At 37.2% G+C, this 24,664-nt stretch overlaps 1 protein-coding gene across 11 annotated transcripts in view; it reads right to left on the bottom strand.

Moving 5' to 3' along the window:
• sorbs2b (sorbin and SH3 domain containing 2b) overlaps nt 1-23,912 on the bottom strand; it is a 45,579-nt gene extending 21,667 nt beyond the window's left edge. The window contains exons 1-9 of one of the 11 annotated variants that reach the window (XM_056769349.1): nt 23,398-23,912; nt 15,132-15,254; nt 7,581-7,634; nt 6,564-6,683; nt 4,775-4,801; nt 3,756-3,880; nt 2,896-3,282; nt 1,511-1,852; nt 476-617 (exon numbers count right to left, since the gene is read on the bottom strand). In XM_056769349.1, the coding sequence (XP_056625327.1) occupies nt 476-617; nt 1,511-1,852; nt 2,896-3,282; nt 3,756-3,880; nt 4,775-4,801; nt 6,564-6,683; nt 7,581-7,634; nt 15,132-15,138 (1,204 nt within the window). In that variant the 5' untranslated portion in view covers nt 15,139-15,254; nt 23,398-23,912. Of the gene's footprint in view, nt 1-475; nt 618-1,510; nt 1,853-2,895; nt 3,283-3,755; nt 3,881-4,774; nt 4,802-6,563; nt 6,684-7,580; nt 7,635-7,712; nt 7,883-15,131; nt 15,255-18,562; nt 18,912-23,397 lie in introns of those variants that run through there. The other 10 variants (XM_056769358.1, XM_056769351.1, XM_056769347.1 and 7 more) reach the window with 10 other exon arrangements.
• Nucleotides 23,913-24,664: the final 752 nt, after the last annotated feature.

Raw genomic sequence — 24,664 nt, 5'->3', positions numbered from 1 at the left:
CAGATTTGAGTTTAATCTCCCACACTTGCCACTTGGGATTAGAGAAATCGCTACACTACGCACATTCAGAGGCCGAGGGCTAGATACACATAGCTTCACAAACAATGAGGAACGGCCATGGTTTCTTAGCCATTTATGTTTCATTAGAGCTTGAGTGTGACCTATCAGAAACCAGGAGTCCTAAATGCTTACAGCTGCATTGTGGGGCATATTAACTATAGGACCCCAGGTGGAACTGAATGGGAAGAATGACATAAACATCAATAATGCCCGTCAATGTGCTAGAGTATTTAATCTTGTGATTCAAGACCAACATTGAGCATTATTGAAGGTTTAATGTTGTTAAATAGTCTATGGCTGTGGTTATATTAGTTGCAAACGAGATTTATTTGGTTGTTTTGTATGACAAAACACAAAAAAAAAAAAACACAAGAATAGCAACACACACGAGCACCGGACAAGCATCAGTACTCACCAGTGCTTCGGGTTTGCTGCATTGCTGTAATGCTGGGGCTCAGTGAGGGAGGAGGGGGGTATGTCGAGGGGGAAAATGGTCTTTGGAGGTGACTAAGAGGACTTGCTGGTACACTCAGACCACCGTTCACAGTCATCTGGCTCTGCGTAACAAAAAAGAGATGATAATCAAATTCAAACTATGTTTTATTTACAAGACAGAATTTGATTTTAACAAGGAATTTTCTTTTAGGACAGATAAAAAATTGTTAGTATCAAAGCTGTACAAAAGTACAAAAAGGGACATCACAAGAACATGTCAACATGATAACGGTAATGTTAGAGAAGGAGTGTCAACAGTCCATTGCATCCTTTAACCCACAGTTTTTAATAAAGAAAGTGTGTTAGAGTAAAATGCTCAGAACTGTTACAACAATATCAAGAGATATACTCTGAAAGAGCCATGAATGTCCTCCTGAAGAATAAATGAGAAGAGGTGATGTTAGTTTTGTTATCATTACAGATGCTCCAAAGCGAAGAAACGGCAATGCCGGTAAATATGAATAAAAATGAAGAAGTGACACCCGAGTCTGTTGATCCGGCAAGAGAAAAATGCACAGAAGAATGAAACCAAAGTGGAAGTTATAAAGACTTAAGAAAGCCAGCAGAAAAGCGTCAAAAGGGTTTCAGATAAATCATTTCTGCGATTAAAGGGGACATATCATAGTATCTGGATTTTTTCTTACTCTTAAAATAAAAATAAGACTAGGTGTGGTCGATTATGTTTTTTTATTGTGACAAATCATAGACCAATATATCATAACTGGATCGCAATTGAAACTGGTCATGCAAACATATCCAGCTTTTGAAAAAAAGTCACTGTATGGCACAAGAAATCTTTGGGTAACATTTAAAGTTGCCCTTTATTAAAAAAAAACATCAGTGCCTAAGAAAGTGTAGAATATGGCCCCTTTAAAGAATGTCTGAGCTAAGAATCCATAAGAGAGCTGAAAGGTAAAACAGAAAGAAAAGGAGTGTTGAACCGCTGAATAGTTACATTAAAGTTGCCAGTTGCAGGAGAGTAAATCCTCATGCTTTCTGTGGCAGCACTCATCGGGCTGAAAGTTGGAGAGGGGGTACGAGAACCTCCCTCTGTGCCAAATCCACATGCCCTCAACTCCTCCAGTACTGCGGTGGATGTTTCACTCTGAGTGCGGGAAGAGCAGCGACTCTGCCCCAGCAGAAGCTCTGAGCCCGGTGAGGGAGGGCCTGAAGGGGGGGTCTTGAGTTGAAGGTCAGGAACTTTGCAGCTGATGAAATCAGGGGAGACTTGAGGCCGATAGGTAAGTGACTGAGATGTTCCGGAACAGTTTTGTTTGAGAAAGACAGGCACCTCAGGCTGGATGACAGAGGAGAGATTGGCACATGAGACTGAGCAGTTGGCACTATGTGTGTGGTGAAACAGCTGACGGCGATGCGTTAGAGATGATGGAGGTGATGTGTTATAGTAGGGGTTCTCAATCTTTTTGACTCCAAGGCTCTCCTCCCACTCAAAATTTGTACCTAATATATTTTTATATCAAAAGTTTTTATTAATTACAAAATTCCCAAATAATAAGAAATTTTGTTTTTAAAAATTTATTTCAATACTCATTTATAATCTTGCACTTTTGGTCATCTTGAGGCCCTCTTAAAAGCCAGATGGGGTCCCCTAGTGGGCCATGCCCCCGTCCCCCTGTTGAGAACACTGTGTTATAGGAATGATATTAAAGTGCTACACAAAAAGGTGTGCCAAATATCTCAAACAGAGGTTATGATGTGGTGACCGTTCTGATTGGTGCATTACGATTTTTGTAATGAATAATAACCATGCAACCAATTTCAGTGTAGCTTTCCTGACTCATCTCTCTATGGCTTCATCTTAGAAACTATAATATTTATTTTACAGTCACTTGAAAAAAAATTTAAAAGTAGAATCTATTATCATTGAATTCTGGGGCTAAGAGGGAGCTAGTGCCCCCCGCACTGTGCCCCCCCAAAATTTTCCTTCCAAAATTACAATGACAATTCAAAAATATATATATTACATTTTTATTTTATGTATTATCTATTAAACAATAATATGTCAAATTAATCACAGGAAAGTGACAAAATTATGCATGCGGTTAACAATGAGAGCATTACTAGAAAAATTGTAGCCCGACCACAATAAGTAATTGCCCTCCAGTCCAGCTAGCCTAGTACCAGCCAGACTGATTGTAACTGATTTTTGATTAAAGAAATAACCAAAATCCAATTCAATGGTAAAATCTGACCTTGACCACCTGTATGTGCATTAGCAAAATGGTGAAACCACATTAGTCATGTTTCTAATGCACAGCATGGAATCGCAGAGATGTTATTACACTAATGCACATGGGATTATAAAATCATAACAGGTACCACTGATGGAACTGTAGATGGCAGTGAAGGACAGGGACGGGATCTGCTAACCAGGAGCTCCATCCTTTTAGGAGGGGTGGGGGGTCTTAAAGACAGTGCCTGTGCGTGCCGTCCTGATACCTGAGGCCTGGGGTTAATACGTGTGGTGAGGGAAGCTACGTGTACCCCCGGGTGCCTAGACGGAAAGTGCAGGTAGATCTGCTGTGCTTGTGAAGAGCGCAAGGTTTGGTCCTCTGTGGACATCAGTCCGAGAGAATGGTCATTATGCTCTTGTGCCTGATTAAGAAAAGTTTTGGAGGTTAAATACAGAACCTTCTTCGATATAGTTTCTGATATTGCGCTGTGAATAAGTGAGTGTGTGGATGTGGTTGCCTTGAAGAATGAACTCTGTAAAAAAGTGAAAAGAAGTTGGCCAGTTTGTTCTGGGATGTGTGTAAGGGCACAATATTTTGCTGTATGAGCAGCATCAGTGTGCAACTTAAAGGAGCTAGACATTTGAGCGTAAGAACAAACACACAAAGTAGGAAGAAATGTAAAAAAAATATGAGAACCTAGAAATTCTGTGCGTCAATAAAAAAAATGTACATCGACATGATACAATCCTGAGTAAAAGTACTTTGTTAAAAATGAAGATGACATAAAAAACATTATTATCATTCAGTACAGTTTTAACATTATACTGACAGAACTGCATTGCACTTAGCCTTCGTTTGCTAGAAAGGGTGTGACAGGTACATTTAAAAATGTCATTAATAAAATCTGTCAGATGGAATTCCACAGTCTTTCCTGTGGAAGGAAAAGCTCCATAAACAGAGAGGAAAGGAAAAACAAATGTGCGAAGTAAACATAGCAGAACGTACCGGCGTGGGAGACTTTTTATCCTGAAAGTTGAGCCGGACACTCCTGTAGCCTTTAGCTGCAAGAGAGGAAGAGCACAGGTCACCGTTTCTCAGACCATCACCGGTGCTGCTGGACTTCCACAAATCTAACACAACATACACAAAACACATGATGTGCAGTCTAAAAACATATATTTTGTTCATTTAACAAATACTTGAACATAACTATTATAATGTATAGTCAATATTGCAAATAAAACCAGGGTATTAGTTTTCCGGATTGGGTTTGTTTGTATATAGAAAAAATTAAGAGACCATTTTCTGAATTTACTGTTTGGGGGAAGAAAAATATTTTGTGAACTACTTGCTCTCAAGAATTTCTCTCAAATTTCAAATCAAAATATTTATATTTGCAGAAAATGAAAATTGGAGAAACAGGTCAAAAAAACAGATGCGTAAATATTCCAAAGAAAGCTATTTCATATTTACTTTTAAGTAGTATAACAGCAATATTTTTACATGTTTTTAGAAAAAGTTAAAAATTATTTTTTGTGTGACCTTGATTTTTATCACAGTTTTTGTGTGTCTTGTCATGGTGTCAGTCTTTCACATTAATGTTGGATGACTTTATGTCACTCCTGAGGTTAGAGTTTGTTCAAATTCAACAGACACTGTACTGGAATAGCCACAATACATCAAGAAATGGCCATTAACTAAAAAAAATTGTGGTCTCTAACTTTCCTTGTATATTTGTATATTTTGTAGTAACCGGCTGCTAAATAAATAAATAGACAGTTATAATTTGAGTTATAATTATATTGTTACTCCAGAGGAACGAGACTATGTAGAGAAAAAAAAAACTACAACAGGTAAATCTGGGACAACATTTAGTTACTGTATACAGTTTAGTGACCATTATTTTAAAACATTTGACCACAGAATGACACAACTGTCCATCAAGAATTCAGTATCCCGATGTGCAATAACTATTTATAACCAGCCATATTTATTTATCATTGAAAAACTGTGCTTTTGCTTACCTGAATCTTTTTCCTGTGATTCAGAGTCTATGCAGAGGTAAAACATGAGATAAACATTTGTTAAACAGTAGCAAAGGCTTTATTTGCACAGTGTACTGAACGCATATCAAAATGCACGCAAGTATAAAATTCACAAAGCAGAGGTCACATGATTCCTTTGTGGATCTTTTTGACTTTTTAACCTTTAGAAGGAATTCATTTATGTTTGGTGAACTGTTTACTGCATACATTTCATTCTTAATTTATTCCACAACACTGCCTCAATGGTAAAAGCCAGATATGAATAGAAATGAGACATATTAGTAAAGTGTTAGTAAGATACAAGACAGCATTGGTAAAGTCTGACAGGTGAAGGTGAAATTCATAGAGAACCAAAGGCACATATTATAAAAACACACAATTGACACGAGTCAAGATTCAATCCTGCTAATTTCTTTTGTGAATAATTTCAAGTTTGTTTAACACAAAAAACACTTGCTTATTAACAGCAGTAGCAAATGAACTGTGCTTTCACTTCTATCTTCAATGGAAAGTGTTTGCTTGGTGTGCTCGCACCTCGCCTGCCCGCTGTGTAATTATACAATGGAGAATATGTGTGTGTGAGGTCATAGTCCAAGAGACCGCTTAAACAAAAAGGGTCACCCAAGAGGAAACAGTGCCGAGAGGAGATGGAGGGGAAAAAAGCCTCAAGTATACAATTGTTGCCATGGAAGTGTACAACTATGGCAACAATCTGGCCAGTATGAGCTGCTTTACCCCTTTTTAACCAAAGGAAAAGAGTTCCAGCACTCTACTACAACATTCCTTTAGGAGCTGCTTGAGTCAGAGAAAGTATGGGATGGTGAGCAAGAGTACAACAAAAGAAAGGAAGAGAGAGACGTACAGTGCAGCACAATAAAACACAGATGTGGCGTGAGTGACGTTGAGTGCAGTGAAGAGGAATTCCTGCCGGCAGTGTTTGAGTCAATACACTGACACATTGCAAACCAACAGCAATACTTTCAGATTAGCTTAAATGCCCCACTGCTCTGAATATAATGTTAATGACAAACAACCAAACATAAATGGGTCAATGATGTGCTCTGCATTTGTAAACAAAATTGTAGATCTATTGAAAATACATTAAATATAATATAAAATATAAAAAAATTACTTGCAAAAGAAAACAGCACACATTTTCTATCATATTGCTTCCTTTTAATTGCTGAATATAAAATGATGTTGGTGTCCCTGATATTATATCTAAAAATCTTTAAAAAATAAATAAGCGTTTCATAATATTGAAGAATAATGTAATATGACTTAACATAGTAAATAATGCAATATGCAATGTGATACAATCATGCTTAAGTTTGTAAGTTTCAAAATTATAAAAAAAACTTACAACTTGAAAATAAATAAATGAGTAGCAATTTATTGCAAATAATAATAATAATTATTATAATTGGTAGTAGTATTAGCATTAGTACATAAAAAAACAATTAAACATTAACAATGAAAATGTATGAATTCATTACCCTTCTGATTTGCATACTGCAAAATGCACATTTTCATTTATTATCATTTATTAAAGTGATAAATCAAAGTAAAAACATGAAAGAAATTTGGCATAATGTTCAGTTATGACTTTTATTTAAAATGTAACTTATTAGACTACTGACCGAATCAGAAACACTTGGTAAACTTTTATTTCTAATTTATAATGAATTGAATTATTTGCTAAGCAATTTCCTTCTGTCTGTGATCAGTGATCTGTATTTATGATCTGTCCTCATTACGGCTTTGATACCTGCGAGTGTGTACAGGTTTGGTGAGCTCTGGATTCTCTTCATGGGGGTAAGAGTGAGTGAAAGCGAGGCGCTTTTGCGGATATATCCTCCACTGTCTGTGAAAAGCACAGTGGCACATTCTGACACACAAATGCACATGCATCAGCACAGCTGCAGGGTAAGATGACTTTAATGATGTGACACATGCAACACAACAGCAACACAAATAGCAGCGCAAAAAAAATATATCGTATTTGTTTAGCATGCAGGTGATTTTAAACATAACGTTTATAATAAACAGATTCAGGTCTGAAAAAAACATTTTATAAACTGCTGCATTTCAAGCACATTAAATTGTATTATTAGTAATATGTACATGATGTTCTCTGATATTCTTCTAATGACAAGAACCCCCCTGTCTATACAATCTATCTCAAGTTTGGCCTGAAAATGTTTCTAAGAAGGGTTGGCACTCAAGATATACTGGGTGCAATGTTGGTACAGACATAGCCTGACAGGTTTCCTAATAAGTCACTAACTGCTATACCTCTGGATGTCAATACGACAGTCTGGACATTAGTGTTTGTCAGACTTCCAGGGTTTTCAGCGAAAGTCAGCCAAGAAAGAGAAACACCCCCTGCACAGCTTTTCCCAGAATCCCTGAGATGAATACAAAATCACATTCTCTGTGCACCATAAACAAGTCTATTCGTGTGAAGACGGTGAAAAAAAAAGAGATGGAGAAAAGCACTTAATCACTGACTCTTTTCTGCCTCGTAAAACTTGTTCAGAGTCAGTATTGTGAACATTATTTTCTGTTTCTTGGTGGGTAACGTTCCTTCCGATTTTTGCCGAGCAGAACACGTTGCTAGTGGGGCAGACACCCTTATTAACCAAAATAAATTATTTGAAATTAATTCAAAATTCATACATAAGAATAAATATAAAATGAAAAATAAAAAATACAATCATTCGAGTAGACTGCTATTTTTTTGTCATTTTTTCAACCATTTAAAATAAGAATAATTCAACCTCACCTCTGTTCATGTTGAAGATCTCTGTATCTTGTGGTGTCTTGATGTCATACAGTCCTGTAAAAGCATATCATTAAGAATCTGTCATCAATCCATGTTCCTGGGCGAATAAAACATAGATTTATGTCTACGCACTAAGATGGTAGTGTGATATTGGCGTCCCATCTCTTCACGGTACGAGAGCATGCTGGCGAGTGTCTAATGCGGCTGGTTAACATCCCTCTCGGGATATGGGGCCCTGGTGTGAAAGGTGATACAAGCCCTGCGTTTCACGCAGCATGGTATCAAAATACACACCATAAATACACATATATTCACTCACATTCTTATATCTTATACATTTCCACTTTTGGTGTGTTAAAGCTTAACGGCTCCCTGCGAGTAATGTACTGCATTCACACACTAGCAGGGGGGTATTGTAACAAATTAAACCCTGTTTACTTTGACCTAGATAACTAATTTTTTCAGTGATGGATTAACAGCCCATGTGACCCTATTCTTAAAATATCTCACTTATTTTAGCACGAGCTGAATATTTCAAGAATGGTCTATGATAGGAACTCGGTCATTTAATTACATTATTACATTACTCAACTCTGTTCTAGCACCAGGGTGGTGCGAATATTCATGATAGGAGACACTGCGAGTGCATTTTCATGTCCAAGACCCATGTCTGAGTGTCACGACAGACACGTGCGTCTATTTTTTTACGTATAGACCACCCTGTCATTCAAATGGCAAAGCGCGCTTTACCTGAGACCATGGCATGCCATGAATTTACAGGTCGTGACAAGTGAGAGGCACTCATGGGAGTAAATTCGATGGATGTTAAATCTCTTTCGGCAAAGAAGCAATAATCCGACGACATCTTTGTGCTGTGAGAGGTACCGTAGTGCTTCGAAAGGGAGGGGTGAAGTGAGCCATTGGTTGCAATTCCCAACCTCACCTCTAGATGCAGCTAAAATCTTCACATTGCAACTTTTAAGGTAAATTAAAACACAAATTTTGTAAATTCGTAACGTAAAAATGAAGAACCGACAGACATGAAAAACAGTGTTGTTTACCAACACAGTATCACGAGTAATACATATTTAGTCACTGTCTTTTAATCCTCATCCCTTAATAAAACATTGGATCAAATACTACTGCTCCCTGCTGTGACTGAGGTCATCCCCAAAATAAATCTTCAGACACCATGGTCAATAAATCTGGTTAAAAAACACAGGGGCCTGTGACACCACTGGACTTAGGTAAATCACAAGTTGTAATGACCTGTCAGCAGTAAATGAGGAAAAGATTATGATATTAAATTTCAAGGGTGCAGACTTGCGGCGACAGAACAGCTGGAGGGAAAGAGAGCTGGACTTTCGCCGAAGCAGTGGTCACAGCTTTCCATTTATATTCATGACCTGGGCTTACACTGGTCATTTATTTATCTATAGGATCATTAGGAATCGTCCTGCCTGGGGAAATGTCATGGCCAGCCGAGCCAATAGGCCAAACTCATTACCATACCATCAATAATTCAATGTGGTCATCAAATACATAGTTCCACCATGAATGTGCCAAGAGGAACACACACTAAACATGAAGGCTTCCAAACCTCACTGTAGAGGGATCATAAATGAAAATATGCAAGCATGTGTATCTGCATAGCTAACAGAATAACATCGCAGTCGGCTGCCTTGACAAGGTGTATTACAACAAGATAAAATAGTTGAAAATAATGAAGATCAGGAAATTAATTTTCACCTAGATATAAGTTTGACTGGATGACTGATGTGGCATGTTCGTCTTATATTTAAGATATAATAAGCTTTACATTTTAAAACCCGGCTTACATAAAAACAAAATGCGTTTGCATCATTTGTTTCGATGTTCCCATTGCTAAGCCATTAAAATATTCATTATTGACATACAGTCATATTTCAATTTTAAAGGTCCAGTGTGTAATTTTTCCGACGGTCTATAGACAGCAATGCAATATAATATACATAACTGTATCTTCATAGGTGTATGAAGACCTTACATAATAAAGCATTATGTTTTATTACATTTATAATGAGCTTTTTCTATCTACATACACCACAGGTCACCTTGCATGGAATTCACCATTTTGGTTCTACAGTAGCCCTAAACAGACAAACTGCTCTGTGTGTCTCGGAAATATGTTATTGACTTCGGGGAAAAAAGCGGAAAACATGACAACATCTTAATCCTGTGTCAGCCACCATAGTGCTACGAAATGGAGGGCAGAGGCGTGGAGTGAGCAGTTGGTTGCAATTCTCAACGTCACCACTAGATGCCACTAAATTTCACACAGTGATCCTTTAACAAACATATTTATATAGGGATTGGAGCGGAAATAAAACATTGTGAATAATTTTAGCTCATTTTCAGGCCAACTGCAGTTCCACCACATTCAAGACTCCTGTATTTAGCACATGGTGAACTATTCATGTTAATACATTTAACAGTACATAAGTGTACTGTTTGTTCAAACAGGGTCCCATGGGGATAAGTGTTGTTCTGTTTGGATGGCTTATTTATAGTGTGATTTGTCAGACTTCGGAGTAGGAAAGGGAGAGAAACCCATTCTCACCTCATAAGGTTTAAGCTTAAATGTCTGTTACAACAAGTGATTTCTGAAACCATGTCATGCATCTCTACGTACTGCTCAAGTAGCAGAACAGAAAAAAATAAGTACAGCTATGCTGTCAACTCACAGTAAAAAGAGAACTCTAAAAAGAGAATACTGTTTTCATGTATTCCGGTTTTAACATTCATGTTTACTTGGAATGAATTATTCAAATGGCCAGCAGAGTAATGTTTAAAAAAGCTATCATTCGCGGTCTTCAAAGAGTCTCTGCGAGCTCTTTTTATGCGCTATTTATACAAAGATTATTCAAATATACAGATATATTCATGCAGAAATCAACTAACAACAAAAAGGTTTTTAACCGAAGGCCTTTATTTTTATTTATTTTTTCACCAGAAGTGTTTGTGAAACAATAGACTTGTTTAAAATTAAAGGGATGCATTTGTCTATATTCAGAATTAAACATGGTTTTGTCATTATTTCAGTCATTTCTGCAAAAATAATCGCAAGAAATCTTAAAATATTCATAATTTTTTCACAGAGCTTTTATGTTCTGGGTATAACCAGCATAATGCAATAACAGTGATAACATCTGCAAAAAAGGGTTATCAGGGGTCTCCTTATAATGATTATTGAATGAGTACACTAAGGCTTCTGCTTTCCTGCTGGTAAAAACCAAAACATCCAAATAACAGACTCTATCTTATCCCCAAAGAGAAAAACATTAATGTGCTGGACATGCTGCTTGCCAAAAAAGGAAGAATAAAGGATTTCCACACAGCCTATTTATGAGCATTTAAACCAAGACACAACAAGCTCTACGTTCTCTCAAATGTGAACATCTAAATAAAAATGACATCAAGACCTGCACATAAGAAAGTTTGTTGCTGTGCTTTCTCTGACATGTAACATATCCCACACATATTTTCTAAACCCTCAGATAACTGCTTAAATTGCTCCCATGTGTTTTAACAATTTCATTGCTATATATAGCCAACCTCCTTATAAAATATGTTAAATAATATCTGATATTAAGCTTCTGAGATTGACCAAAAAGAAAATGGTATAAAAATATTTTAAATGAACTACAAACTAGAAATTGTGCAATTTACTCATTAAATGAATACAATTGTTTTTTAAATAATAATGTGATGTTAAAATTTAGGTCCAGAGACCTGTATTCATATTTTGTAGTAGGGTTTTTAACATCTGATTAATTTATGCTCAAAGCAACATCTTTCCGTAATGTCTTTATCTGCCAAGTATTGGCTAAATCATCTTTATTTTGAGTTTTTTTATATTGATGGATTTATACACATGTCATTGAATTAATTTAATTAAAATTGGTTAGTCATCAACATCCTGAATTTCTTTAATAATTAACATGATGGAATTCAAATGAGTAGAAAATATCATACATCAAAACCTTCAGCTTGAAAACTCCTCAAAATGTAATAACCCTGATCCTCCATACAAATAATGTAAACAACTACATTATCCAATCCATATGTATCATAGTAACCCTGACAATGGCAATAATTAAACAATTTTATTTTTGAAACTTGAGCTTTTGGTTCATGCCACTAAGAGTGTCACAATCCAAATACGGCACAATCCATTTCTGATCGGGACTGCAAGTCTACATGTTCTCCAAAGAGGTTAAATGACAGTGTAAAGTGCCTAGCACATGATCTTACCACAAGAGAAGGGATTGAGTTAAAAGAGCCCCTTGTGATTCAGAATGTTCGTGCCAATAAAGCGTTAGCGTTCCCTGGCACACACTTGAGGGTGTGAGTTGTTAGAAATAGGCCCAAGCTGGGAGTCGATGGGAAGAGAATATGGGGACATCTGCTAAAATCTGTGTGTGACCGCTGTCGTCCAGATGTTTGAATCAGCAGGTGCCCCTGGGGGTCATGTGACAAACACATTGGTCGGCAACGTCTTTGTCGGTCGCGTAACATTAACGCGGCAAAAGTTTGATAACTCCATCGTCAAAACAATCTTCAACAGCCACACAAAGGGTTCAGAGTTTACGAGCTTCCTGGAAGAGAAATGTTTGGCTACAGCAGTTATTTTAGTTTTGTCCTCCTTTATGGCATCAAGGCACGGCAATTTTTGAAGATAAGATTTGACAACGGTAAAACGCTGATGGCAGAAATCTCAGATAAGAATATTCGAAGGGAGCCTATAGCCAAGCAAAGGATTTCAAAACATCTTTGTGTAGACAATCAGACATCACAACAACAACAAAAAAACAACAACAGAGGTTGTGACAAAACATTACCCAGTTAAACACAGCTATTATTTTCTTTTGTGATTTTTGGGATCTATACAAGACCTAGAAGGCCTTCCTCCCTCCTAATGTGTAAAATAACCTAAAAACAAAATGTCAACAGTTTTAAAAGTTTTTATAACCTAAAATCTACATTACAGCTATTTGTGAATAATATACAGCATACCACTCAGAAAAACAATGCAATTTTCAGTAACCAAGTATCCATTCTGGTCCCACAGACCTGCAGACCACCAATGCTGTGGCAAACAACAAGACATATGAATGATATCAAGATATAGCTTTGCATAACAGTTTACTGTTTCATGTCAGATTTGTCATACAGAACCCCTCTTAGAAGTTTCCAAACATTGTCTTACTTCCTTATTTGGTTAAGCTTTCACCTGTGGTCTCTTAAGCATGCTTTATCTTTTCTAAATGTGTGGTCTGATGAAGCACACATGAGCTGATATCTAAACACAAAAATATCCCAGCCGCCATGATAAGATTATTTCTTAACAACAGAGAACTCTTTTTTCGATTCATTCACAGGAAAGAAGCAATGAGATGCTTTTAGAGGTCCTCATACCGCACACACACCACGTCCAGCGACCGAGACAGAGACACCAAACATAGAGCCACGATAAGCAGCCAGCTCTCTGCCTGCCAGCCCCTAATTTCAATCGCAATCTGACAAATATCTAAATGGGCTGACATTTACAAAACAAGTTGGACTCATTCCTCCTACAGAAGCACTCCCCTGGGTTGAAGATCCGTCTGCTAATTAGGTGTTTAACCTCCGGAGGCTCCCAAAGTGTCAGTCTGTTAAGAATACGAGATGAGAAGATCTCTGGCATGATGCTGCCATGTGTATGGAATCAAAGATATTGACACATAATTCAAAACAATCCGATTAGCACAGGCACCTGATATCAAAGAAAGGTTAACCGAGCCTTGAAACTTATTGCATTTTACGAGTTAATCCTTCGTGTTATTTCAACATTCTTCAAACAGAGCTAAACAACAAATTAGCTCGAAATACATTTCTGAGAAGATCTAAAGGGATTATGGATTTTGATTCACGAAATTCAACAACGATCCCATTCAACAGGTTTTACAACGTAACGAGGAGTTAAAAAGTATGACTAGGGTACAGTTTCAGGAAACGGGGATCGGGCACTCCTTTTTTCTACAAAGTTAAAAATACCACAGTCACGAAAGAACCCTCCCCCATAACAAAAACAGGAGCTGTCGAGTTTGCCAGGCTGCCTCCTGTAAGACATCTTTATGGGAGCGTGTTTTGCTACAGTAGGGATATCTCACCGAATCGCAACCTATCTGCTACAATTCTACTCTTTAGCATTTTGTGAGCATAAACATGACTGAAGTGTGATGCCTGTTCATTTGTTATTAAAGGGATAGTTTGCCCAAAAATGAAAAATTCTGCTCACCCTCAAGCTGTTCCAAACCTGTATAAAATGTCTTTGTTTTGATGAACACAAAGAAAGATATTTTGAAGAATCTAGAAAAACAAACAGTTCATTTGACAATCACTTTAATGGTAGTCAACGGTGCCCCAGAAATCTCTGTTGCTAACAATTTTCAAATTATCTTTCGTGTTCAACGGAACAAAGAAATTAAAAAAGGTTTGGAAGAACTTGAGGGTTGACTAATTCATGACAGAATTTTCTTTTTTGGTTGAACTACCCCTTTAACTGAAACGAAAAAAAGAACATAAGGTCACGCTGAAAGGATGGACATGGTCTTGATGGACAGTTAATCAATGGATGCCTTACATTACAGGGCAAAATGCAATTTAGCTGAAATTAATAAATGTTGTCAGAGTGATGGCAGACTGCAACAAAGGCTCTTTTTAAGTATGACGCAAATGTCTTATTGCAAACCTTTAATGAGGAACTCCAACACAAGAATGTTTGAGAACGTTACTTAATGTATTCTGTACAGTGAACAGCATTTTAAACAGCAGCGCTACAACGTACAGTATACAAATATCTAATGTTCAAGTGTACCAAATGTGAAACAAAACTCCGCCCTGACCTGTTATTATGACACATTAAAAGCTTGTTTGATAGGCTTTGTAAGGTTGACAAGACCCCCACAGTAAAATTCTTAAAATATCTTATATTGTGTTCCTCAGAAAAATACCTGTTTAAAGGGAGGTCCCCCCAAAATATATATTTTTTCTCTTTCTGTTCCAAGAAATATATTTGGAAGAATGCTTGTAACCAAATCGTTTTTAGCCACCACTAACATAATAAGAAAAAATACAATGATAGTCAAAAGTGCCCCACAACTGTTTGCTTTCCTACATTCTTCAAAATATCTTCTTCTGTGTTCAACAGAACAAAGAAATTTACAAACAGTTTTTTCCTACCATGGCCAAGAACGCTTTGGTTACAAGCATTCTTTCAAATATCTTTCTCTGTGTTCATCGAAAAAAAGACTCATACAAACTTAGAACAACTTGAGGGCGAGGAAATGAAGACAGAATTTTTTATATCTTTAAGGTTTTTTCCATTGTATACTGTTAAAACACTGAGATGAGTTAACGCAGAAAAAGCACTGTTATAGCATGTTTATCGTGGACTATAATACAAAAACTCCATCAAAAAATACACTGACAACCCCAAACACCGTTTAAAAGCTAAAAACAAATCCTCACCAGGCATTAGGACTGAAGGCAGGCGCTGGGTCCGAGCTGCAGTCAGCAAACGTCCACACTTCTGTGGTCAGCCCAGAGGATCCGCTGCGATTCAGGGTAAAAGTCCCAGACTGCAGCCGGTTTCTGGAGGTAAAAGATGTAAGAAAGTGAGAGGCAAGCCCCCTCTCTGAGCAAGTGCTGCAGTTCGATCTATTTTCAGATGGAGACATGCACGTCTGCAGGCTGGAAAGTTACTCCATGCCTCTGGGGAAAAGTGACAACATATACAGATCTGTGCATATAAAGATCCACACAAGTGGTCAAACTCCCTGCCTATGCAAGGACACCACACTAAACCATGTTAAATGGAAAGGTTTAGAATAACCTCATACATTTGAGAGCCAGACATGTTTTATATAAAAATATCTTTGTTCATTTTAACCCGTTTTTGGTAGTCTCGTTCATGCACATATTAACAGATGCACCATTCTTACTTCAAACACACTTAAGATGTACATTTCGGTCATTCAAGCCATGATGCTGCCACTATTTTTGTCTCGGGAGCTTTTTGCAGATGACAGTTCTCATTTATCAGTGTGGCCAAACTTCAAGTTTCAGGCGAAATGAGTTATTGTGAATTCACGCTGCTACATTACAGAGACAAATTAACCACTCAGCATAACACGAAACAAATGAACTGTGTTAATCCCTCAAGGTGACAAAGGAGGTGCCAACGGAATTTCGCTCTTTCAGTTCTAAAGAGATGTTTTGTTTTTTCCTCCCTCTTTTGTCACAAACATTAAAGGCCACATTGGGACAAATTTCACACTTGATTACCCCGCAAAGAGTTTTGGACCGATACTCACTTTTATTTCTAACAGCAAGCAAGTGACAGCCATACAGAGGGTCTGACACCTTCTAACCTGTCTCCCCCTGGCAGCCCCTCCTTCCACGAGAGATGCCGTCACCCGGGAGCTCAGAGAATGTGCAGAGACTGAAGGTGTCAGCACAAACCTGAGCCAAAGAAAACCACCCAGTGAATATAACATCACTCTAGATGTCTCAGGCGTTACATCGACTGAAGTCTTTAAACTGTATCTGTGAGGACGGTATCAGGTCATGAGCCACAAGTTAACTTTATTTAACTTTATTTATCCAAGTATGTCCCAGTAGTCTTACATTCATTTATACAACATAAGAAAAATAACTGGAATCTCATATCTCAACTCACGATCAAGATTTTATGCTATCCATTTTGACTTGATAGCTCTGTACTCTCACTTTGTGACATGACATTGTCTTGTTTGTGTCATTTCTTAATTTCGCTTTAGGAATAACAGGACAGCCCTATGAGACGATGTTGATAGTGATCCTCTACAACAAAATTCCTGCTGCCAGAACATAAAAAGGTAAATGAATAGTAACAAAGTCTGCCAAGAATGAGCTTATAAATGACAACATGAACATACCTATAAGATGTTAAGCGCGGGTTCATTTACTGTGGCATACAAAACACAGTAATGTGTGCAGCTCGGAAAATAATAGCTCTTGAGGTTTTAATGAATTCAGCCCTTCAAGCTAATCGGAAAAAGCCATTTTGATTTCAATAATACAGGAAGAACAGTCAGAGGAATGGTTATGAATGAATGGTTTCAAGGATTTGCGGGGTTATTTGAAAGCTTTAGATGTTACAGAAAACAAAACTTTCAACACAGACATCAAAGACCAATTTAACAGTATGTGAGGCAACGCTTTATTTTTCTTTCATTTTTTTGTGATACAAACAACCATTCTCAGAATGCATCACTACTTAAGAAAACAAGGTTTAATTTTGCACTATTAGACATAGAAATGACAAATGTGACACTGGCCTACAAAACCAGTCTTATAGCACGGGAACATTTGTAGTAATAGCCAAAAATACATTATATGGGTGAAAATTTACGATTCTTCTTTTATGCCAAAAATCATTAGGAAGATATTAAGTAAAGACCATGTTCCATGAAGATATTTTGTAAATTTCCTACGATAAATATAACAAAAACTTGTGGATGCATCAAGCTCGCAAACAAAAACACGCTGCTGCCCGCTCTTTGAGAATTACCCACTTAAGTTTGGTATCTATGTAAAGTTTAGAATGTCATCTTCTGATTAACAACTTCAAAGCCATTTTTCTCAACGTTTTAATTTGTTGCACCCTCAGATTCCAGAGTTTTAAATAGTTGAATCTTGGCCAAATGTTGCCATATTCTAACAAACCATTCATCAATGGAAAGCTTATTTATTTAGCTTTCAGATGATCCAAAAGTCTCAAAACATTGCCCCTTAAAGTGACAGTTCACCCATAAAAAAACATTCTGTCATCATTTACTCACCCTCTTCTCATTTTTGTTGTTCAGGGTCACACTTTTTCTTTTCTTGTTAACTGATAACATGTTGGTAAACTTTTGGACAACTGGAAAAACCTAGCATTCGGTTCAGTTCAAATATCATACTGCTGAATCATGAACGTTGAACCATAAAATTCCCCTTATTTCACCTGATATACAGTATGTAGAACAATGTTTGCAAGATCTGCAGATAAACAAAATATATAAGTCAACTGCCTAATAAACCTACACTTGGAATTTTCAACATTCAATTCCATCATATCATTAGTTTTATTGAAAAAGCACCAATAACATTCTACAAAATTTTCCATTCTTTTCCATACTAACCAGTGTTAAAGATGAACATAGCGGTTAGTCAAATTACAACAGAATTTGAATAATAAAGTATAAAGAATAAGAAGCGTGTTGTTTATCTGAAACCGAAAATAGAACAACATGTAAAGAAAATGTTTATCTACCATATTATAAAAAACCCTGTGCACCATTATATAGATGACAATATCACGATGTGCGCTTTGCCTAGCACATCGACTATATTACGTGGTACACATCTTTCATGACCTCACTGACCTTGCGACCGCTCTAGCACATCAAATCATGTGACACATTAATGACAGTCGCACAGCAACCACTGACAGAGGGTTCATGTTAAGCTCCAGTGAACGTGGACGCGACGTCTTACTACTTGAATCATTAAAAACATCCTGTGTTACAAAATAAGAGCTTCTACATCTGTTAGCACAATATTTTGTGGGTCTGTCTGTCACTTTTTGACACTGTATCTTCCAGGCTTCCACACGAGTCTGTAGATGACCAGACATTAACATCAAACCAGCTCAATTTTGTATAATAGCATTGGGTATTGTACTGCTCATTTTCTAATATAAATGCACTATTAAGCGTATTGTTCAAAGCAACAACCAAACGGCTACACTTGCTAACATTAGCAAGGTAAATTCGTAGGATCGACAGACAGGTAACATACATACGATTAAAAATGTAAACTGAATAAATCGTCTGCCAAATGCATGTGTATTTTCCCTGCGGTCGTACTTTCCTTACCTCATATATGTTCTGCTACCCCGAAGACTCTTAAATGTCCCAATACATTATTGTCCCGCGAAGCGAAATAGCACACGTGTGTATACATCAAAAACATGAATCCCTCCTCGCGCCACTTCTCTCGCTCAGCTGCGCAACAACAACAGCGTTGCTATGGCCGCCAGTCTCAATATTCAGAATCAGATTGAACAGACCCGCTTTCTCGATTTAAGAGATGAAAACACGGATCAATAATGAGGCATGCCGACCCCCCTCTTGATACACTTGTTTTGGGTCGACAGAAGTAAAGGACTCTCATTGGTTTGGAGAAGATCCTGGTAGTCATAGCAACAGCCAACAGAGAGCATGCTTTATCATGGGATGGTAATGAATAGCGCAGTACCCCTCCCTTGTGGTGGATATTTACTGAGGAATGTTTCCTGGAGGTATACACTAAGTTAACTCCGTGGGATGATGCTCAGTGGAAGCTCATTGTGGAAATGACAATAGACCTTTCATTGAAGTGACAATGCTTTCAGTAATTGTGTGTTTTGGCTCACTGTGCAAGAAAATTACGTTTTATAATTTCTAAATAAATCAGAAAACATCACCGATAAAGGGATTAAAGTTCACTTAAATTAAATCAAAAGGTTGTTTTTAAGTAGGTAAGTGGGGACGCTTCACCCAAACATAAAAAATCTGTCAATCTGTTGTTACAAATCTGTATACATTTCCTTGTTTTTATGAGAAGAGAGAATTATATTTGGAAGAATGCTTGTAACCAAACAGCTCTTGGCCACTATTGACTACCATAGTAGGGAAGATTACAATGGTATAAGGGCCCAAGAACTGTTCGTTCCTCTACATTCTTTCAAGTGTCTTTCTCAGATGTTTATTTTTGGGCCAGCTGTTCCTTTACAAACAAGTGTACTAGAAGGAATTGACAACATAAGATAAAACATTAAAATTTTGCTCTGGCCAATACAGAGAAAAAGATTTTTGAGACATTAATTTGTACTTCAGTGTACAGGCTATGAAATAAATTAAACATTGTACTGGCAAGGGAGGAGGCACCCAATATGTCTCGCCGTAACTTTTTGTTTCTGCAAAAATGATGTCAATGAATCGAACAAAGTCACACATTTGAAGGCACTTCTGGGGATTTATAAACATCAATTATTTTTAGCACATGCTACTATTTTTTTAAACATTCTACTTATAATGTACAATTTAATTATGAAAAATTAACCCATACCACCCATAAATCACGGTATAATTAACATGCCTTCATGTACATTCGTTGACGGTTGGTTGTCTAAAATTGCCATGGTATAGTTCATTTTTTGGGTAAATATGTCAAACAGGTGCACAGTGACACAGAACATTAACATAAATTGCAATGATACCTTTGATAATGTACTGCCAGGCAGGTCACCTTGTAGACATGCCACATGTTTCATCAAGTACCATTTTGGGGGTTCCTTGTCCCTGCTGGATTTCTTGAGCCTGTCAGACATTCGCTCACACATCTAAATTTAACCAGCAAACTGTCAACTCCCACTACATGTTTCACTTTGTCACCTTCAAGAGACCAGGCAGGGCCTGATAGTAAAATGAAGTGGAAGATAATCAGTAATGCTATATTTCCATAACAAAATGTTCATCATATCAATGGACAATGTTTTGAACATTAACATATCACATTAAAATCACACCATAAAATAGCATGTTTTTATATCACTTTTCAAAACCGATCGCCCTGTGATTGTGACACAATAACTATCTATAGTTTTGTGCAGGTCACAGCAACCAAGCAGAATATCATTGAAGATCATGTGCAGGAGACAATTCAGTGGCTATATTCAGCTCTTAAGGATTGCTGACAATGACATTCCACTTTTGATCATCTTTTTCACATGGAAATATTTCATTTATTTGGGGTTTTATTTCATACACACCGCTAAGCTTAAATTGATTAGGTAAATCTTATCAAAGCAAACAAATTCAAACAACTACATATACTGTGTAAACATATATTGTCATGCAATGCTCTGGAGTAACCATTAAAAAAAATATATCCAAATAATATACTGTATCTGATATCTGTGAATTTTGAATGCATGGTTATTTACGACACGATTACAACATTTTTAAAAAAATAAGGTAATAATAATTTGAAAGAGGAGCTAAGACCTGACATAAATGACCCTCACATCTGTTTTATTTACCCCTTAGGTCAGAAATATAGAAATAGGATTTTGAGGAGCGCTGACACTGCCCCCTACTGGTAAAGTCTATGTAACAGACAATTCAAAAGTTCACCTGCCCATCCAGTCTTAACAAAAATAATGAAGGAAAGCAAATTTGAAGGAGAGATGGAATAAAATCATGCATCATAATCAAGAAGAGTTCGACTGGAGGAGGAGGATGCCAAAAATTGTCTGAGATTGCTGGGTTACCTGCTTACAGTATATAGACGTGTGATGACTAACTTCGCATCGCTTAATCGCATCGCCACCAATCTGAAAAACCCTTAAGAGTTAGATCAGCAGACGCTCTAACAAAGCATCAACATCCCATTCTATTCAGTTTTCAAGTATCGTTGCCCCTAATTCAGTATTCTTCTGACAAAGCACTGAAGCATTACGTAAATTGAGGCTGAGGATATTTTTCTGTTTCCATCACTTTTCTATCACTAGGATTTCCTAGCCCTGAATCTAACAGCTTCACGCCTATGTATAAATTATGTGTCTGCATCGAACATCTTGTCAGTGAACGAGTAAAAATCTATTTAACAACCGCAGTGCAATCCAAATAACATAAATCACTCTAATAGATCTATAGAGGAATTCATAGTATATTCAACAGATTAAAGAGACTGTGATCGTAACAATTTGTGGCAGTGAGACAGGAAAACCATAAAACCCCAGAGGATGCTTTAGGAATGTCAAAACGCTTTGTAAAGATTCCTCATGAGGACAGTCGTCATGAACATGACCCCAAAGCGAAAGCAACTGAGAGATGGAAAGCAGTACAAGCTACAACACTGACTTATCAGCAAACATATCCATCAGAATTCTTTTCATTGTTCTCTAAATGATCTAGTGAGTAAAGGTTTCCTCATCAACGGTACCCCTTCCCCCCTGCAACAGAGCTCTGTTAGCCCTGTGATTGATGCGGGGGGATAGTCTTACCTATGAACAGAGAATCCTCTGTCCACTTATAGATGCTTCCATGTTCCTCTTCCTTTGTTACCCTGCTCACACACCCACTCTGGCTGTAATTAAAATCTGGCCCTACACAATGACTCAAGACAGGTGAGGGACTACTCCGGAGCCACAGGCTAGGAAAAGCAGGTCATACCTGCATACACACCTATACACAATACCCACCAACCCCACCAAGGCCGCGAGTTCACAGGAAACTAAAACCAGTGAAATCTCCTGTAATGGAATACCATGAGGTTCTGAGGTTTCACAGACACGTTGCTGCTCAGCATTCTTCAAGAAATGTAGGAAAACTGCTGTATTTCAAATGACCTCAAAATAATAACATTTGAAATGCATGTAACATGTTTATATGATGACAAAAAGTGCTGATGCAAACAAGTCTTAACAAAAAATAGTTTTCGGACCTTGTTCAGAGGAATTGCAAATTGCACATTGCAACGTTGTACTTTGTTTCCTTTGTTCAGAGTGGTTTGGTGTCACAACAAGGTAAGCGAACGTGCTACTGTGGTAGAAGAAAAGACGAGGCAACAAGTAGCCTAGGATATTGCTTTTGCCGTTTGCTCCAACCACACCACTATCAGTCCCATCATCCAATGCGTTCTATACGGCCAAAGAAACCAGTGCTGGCTCACCTTCGAAAAGTCGCTCTATACGTGGGGATTATAAAAAAAACTATCTTTTCTTTTTTTTAAAGAAAATAAACAGGATAAAATAATAGAGGCTATATTAACAAGGGTAAACTGTGACATTAAGGAAACGACCTGTTCAAAATTGTTAAAACGCTGTTTAACTCCAGTTTTAGCTCATAGCAATATTTTCTCATTTAAAGATGGTTCCTGCTCTAAAAACAAGACCTTCAACTCAGAGTAAACATTCAGGGTCATTTAAAGATGAATTGTGTTTAGTTTTTACTTAAATTTTAACCATATTGGCTTGAATTTGGATATTTTCAGTTTTCATATTTTAGTTTAACTTTAATTTAAATAACTGCTATTAATTTTTATTGTTGTTCAATATACATTTATTTTAAGTTGATCATTTTAGTGTCTAACTTAATTTGCTTTATTTCTTAGTTAGATAGTTAAAATACTATCTGGGCCTGTATTTTATTCGATTTCATTTTAAATCAGTGTTTTCACAGTTTTAGTTTATGATAGTTACCCTGCCTTAAAGTAGAATATTGTTGATAAAGGATCAGTTAAGAATGTCAAATGTCAAAAATGGATTAAGACAAAGCAAATAACTGGATAAGAACTGAATAACTTGAAACTGAATTTGAACTCCTGCAACTTTTTTATGTAAATGTGTGTGATGTATTTGTGATTCTTCTGATATGTCTTACATTAATACAGGTAAGAGTTTACGGGGTGTTATGTAATGTTAGTTTTCTCTGAATAAGTAAAGCTTATTCAGAGAAAGAGAGAGACTTGTCTTTGTTTTCATTTAACTCCTTAAAAGTTTACTTGAAATCTCACTACTTACATTTATTCATTTGGCAGACGCTTTTATCCAAAGCGACTTACAAGTACGAGAACATATAAACATTTTGTCAACACGCTAAACAGTATCAACTAATCTAAAAACTGAATGAAAAACACTGTTGTTCAACAATAAAAGGCACATTACCTTCAACTGAAGGCATTTGAGCTCTGTGTAGCAGTGTGGATGTTTCACTTGCTTCTAGCGCAGAGAAAAGCACAACTTCATTAACAAAGCTTTTGTCTCCTACGTCCTCCACATGAGAGTTCATGTCATCCACAGCTGTTTTCCATCACATATGTACCGTCACTCATAGACCGTCTGGAATATTCTTCTATTGCTCCGGGTTATCCTACAGAGTCTCGTCAATTTAATCCAATCAAAATCATTTGTCTCTTTATTTCTCCTCAGCTGCCAGATTGTCTCCTCTTCGTGCTTGACCTTCCACTGCAGATGTAGATTCAACGAGATGCCACAGATTCAGCCAAACTTGCTCAGTCAGAGCTCATGTTTATCCAGGTTAACACACGCGCACGGCTTCCAGCGATGGAACAAGCATTCTTTGCATCTCACGTTTAACAAATACTATAAGCTGCCTGGGCTTAGTACGTCATTTGGCCAATGGGAGCTCAGAAGCTGTGGAGGAGGCGAGGTAATCGGCATTAAATTAAAACAGATGGAGATGACAGAATGCACGAGGACAGGTTATTAGCAGTGGTAGTGAGCTGCTCAGTGGCTACGGGTGGCAGTAATCCATTTTGCCCATCCTTTGCTTCAGTCACTTTAGCATAATACCTGCCCCCTTATCCTGTAAGGTTATTTCTGGTGTGGTTTATTTCTGTTTTAAAGGCTTGACCGATGAGAATCAGTCATCTTTGTTTGTTTAGTAAAAGGGGAAATTGAGAACACAATAAACTGTTTTTGATATAAGGTTTTATGCAAATTCAGGCAAAGTCCTTACCTTTCGTTACAATAATTAATTTATAAATTATATTAAACATATATTCATATATATATATATATATATATATATATATATATATATATATATATTAAGGTAAAATGTATTAATTTATTTTGAATACTTATGACAAGACTAAATGTACTTCAAACGACATCAATCACAATCCCAGTGACGCCTATCTGTGTCATCAATCCCAAAACATGCATAAGTGGAAAGTGAATCTGTCAGGTCTGATTGGACTGTAGACATTCCTCCTGTGACTACTGAAAAGTCTTAACAAAGACGTAATGCTCGGGCTGGCGGCACCTTAAGCATGAAGCACAGTGTGAATGGAGGGTGACCGGGCTGCTTGAGTTATGGGCGTCTCACTTTCAACATGACCTTTCAGTTCCTCTCATCACGGGCCCTCCCAAGATGACGCCAGCTATTCATCTCTCCACCTCCCAGGAT

This window comes from Triplophysa dalaica, chromosome 16 (assembly GCF_015846415.1).
Source record: "Triplophysa dalaica isolate WHDGS20190420 chromosome 16, ASM1584641v1, whole genome shotgun sequence".
Classification (NCBI taxonomy): Eukaryota; Metazoa; Chordata; class Actinopteri; order Cypriniformes; family Nemacheilidae; genus Triplophysa; species Triplophysa dalaica.
This window is presented reverse-complemented; position numbering and strand designations above follow the sequence as displayed.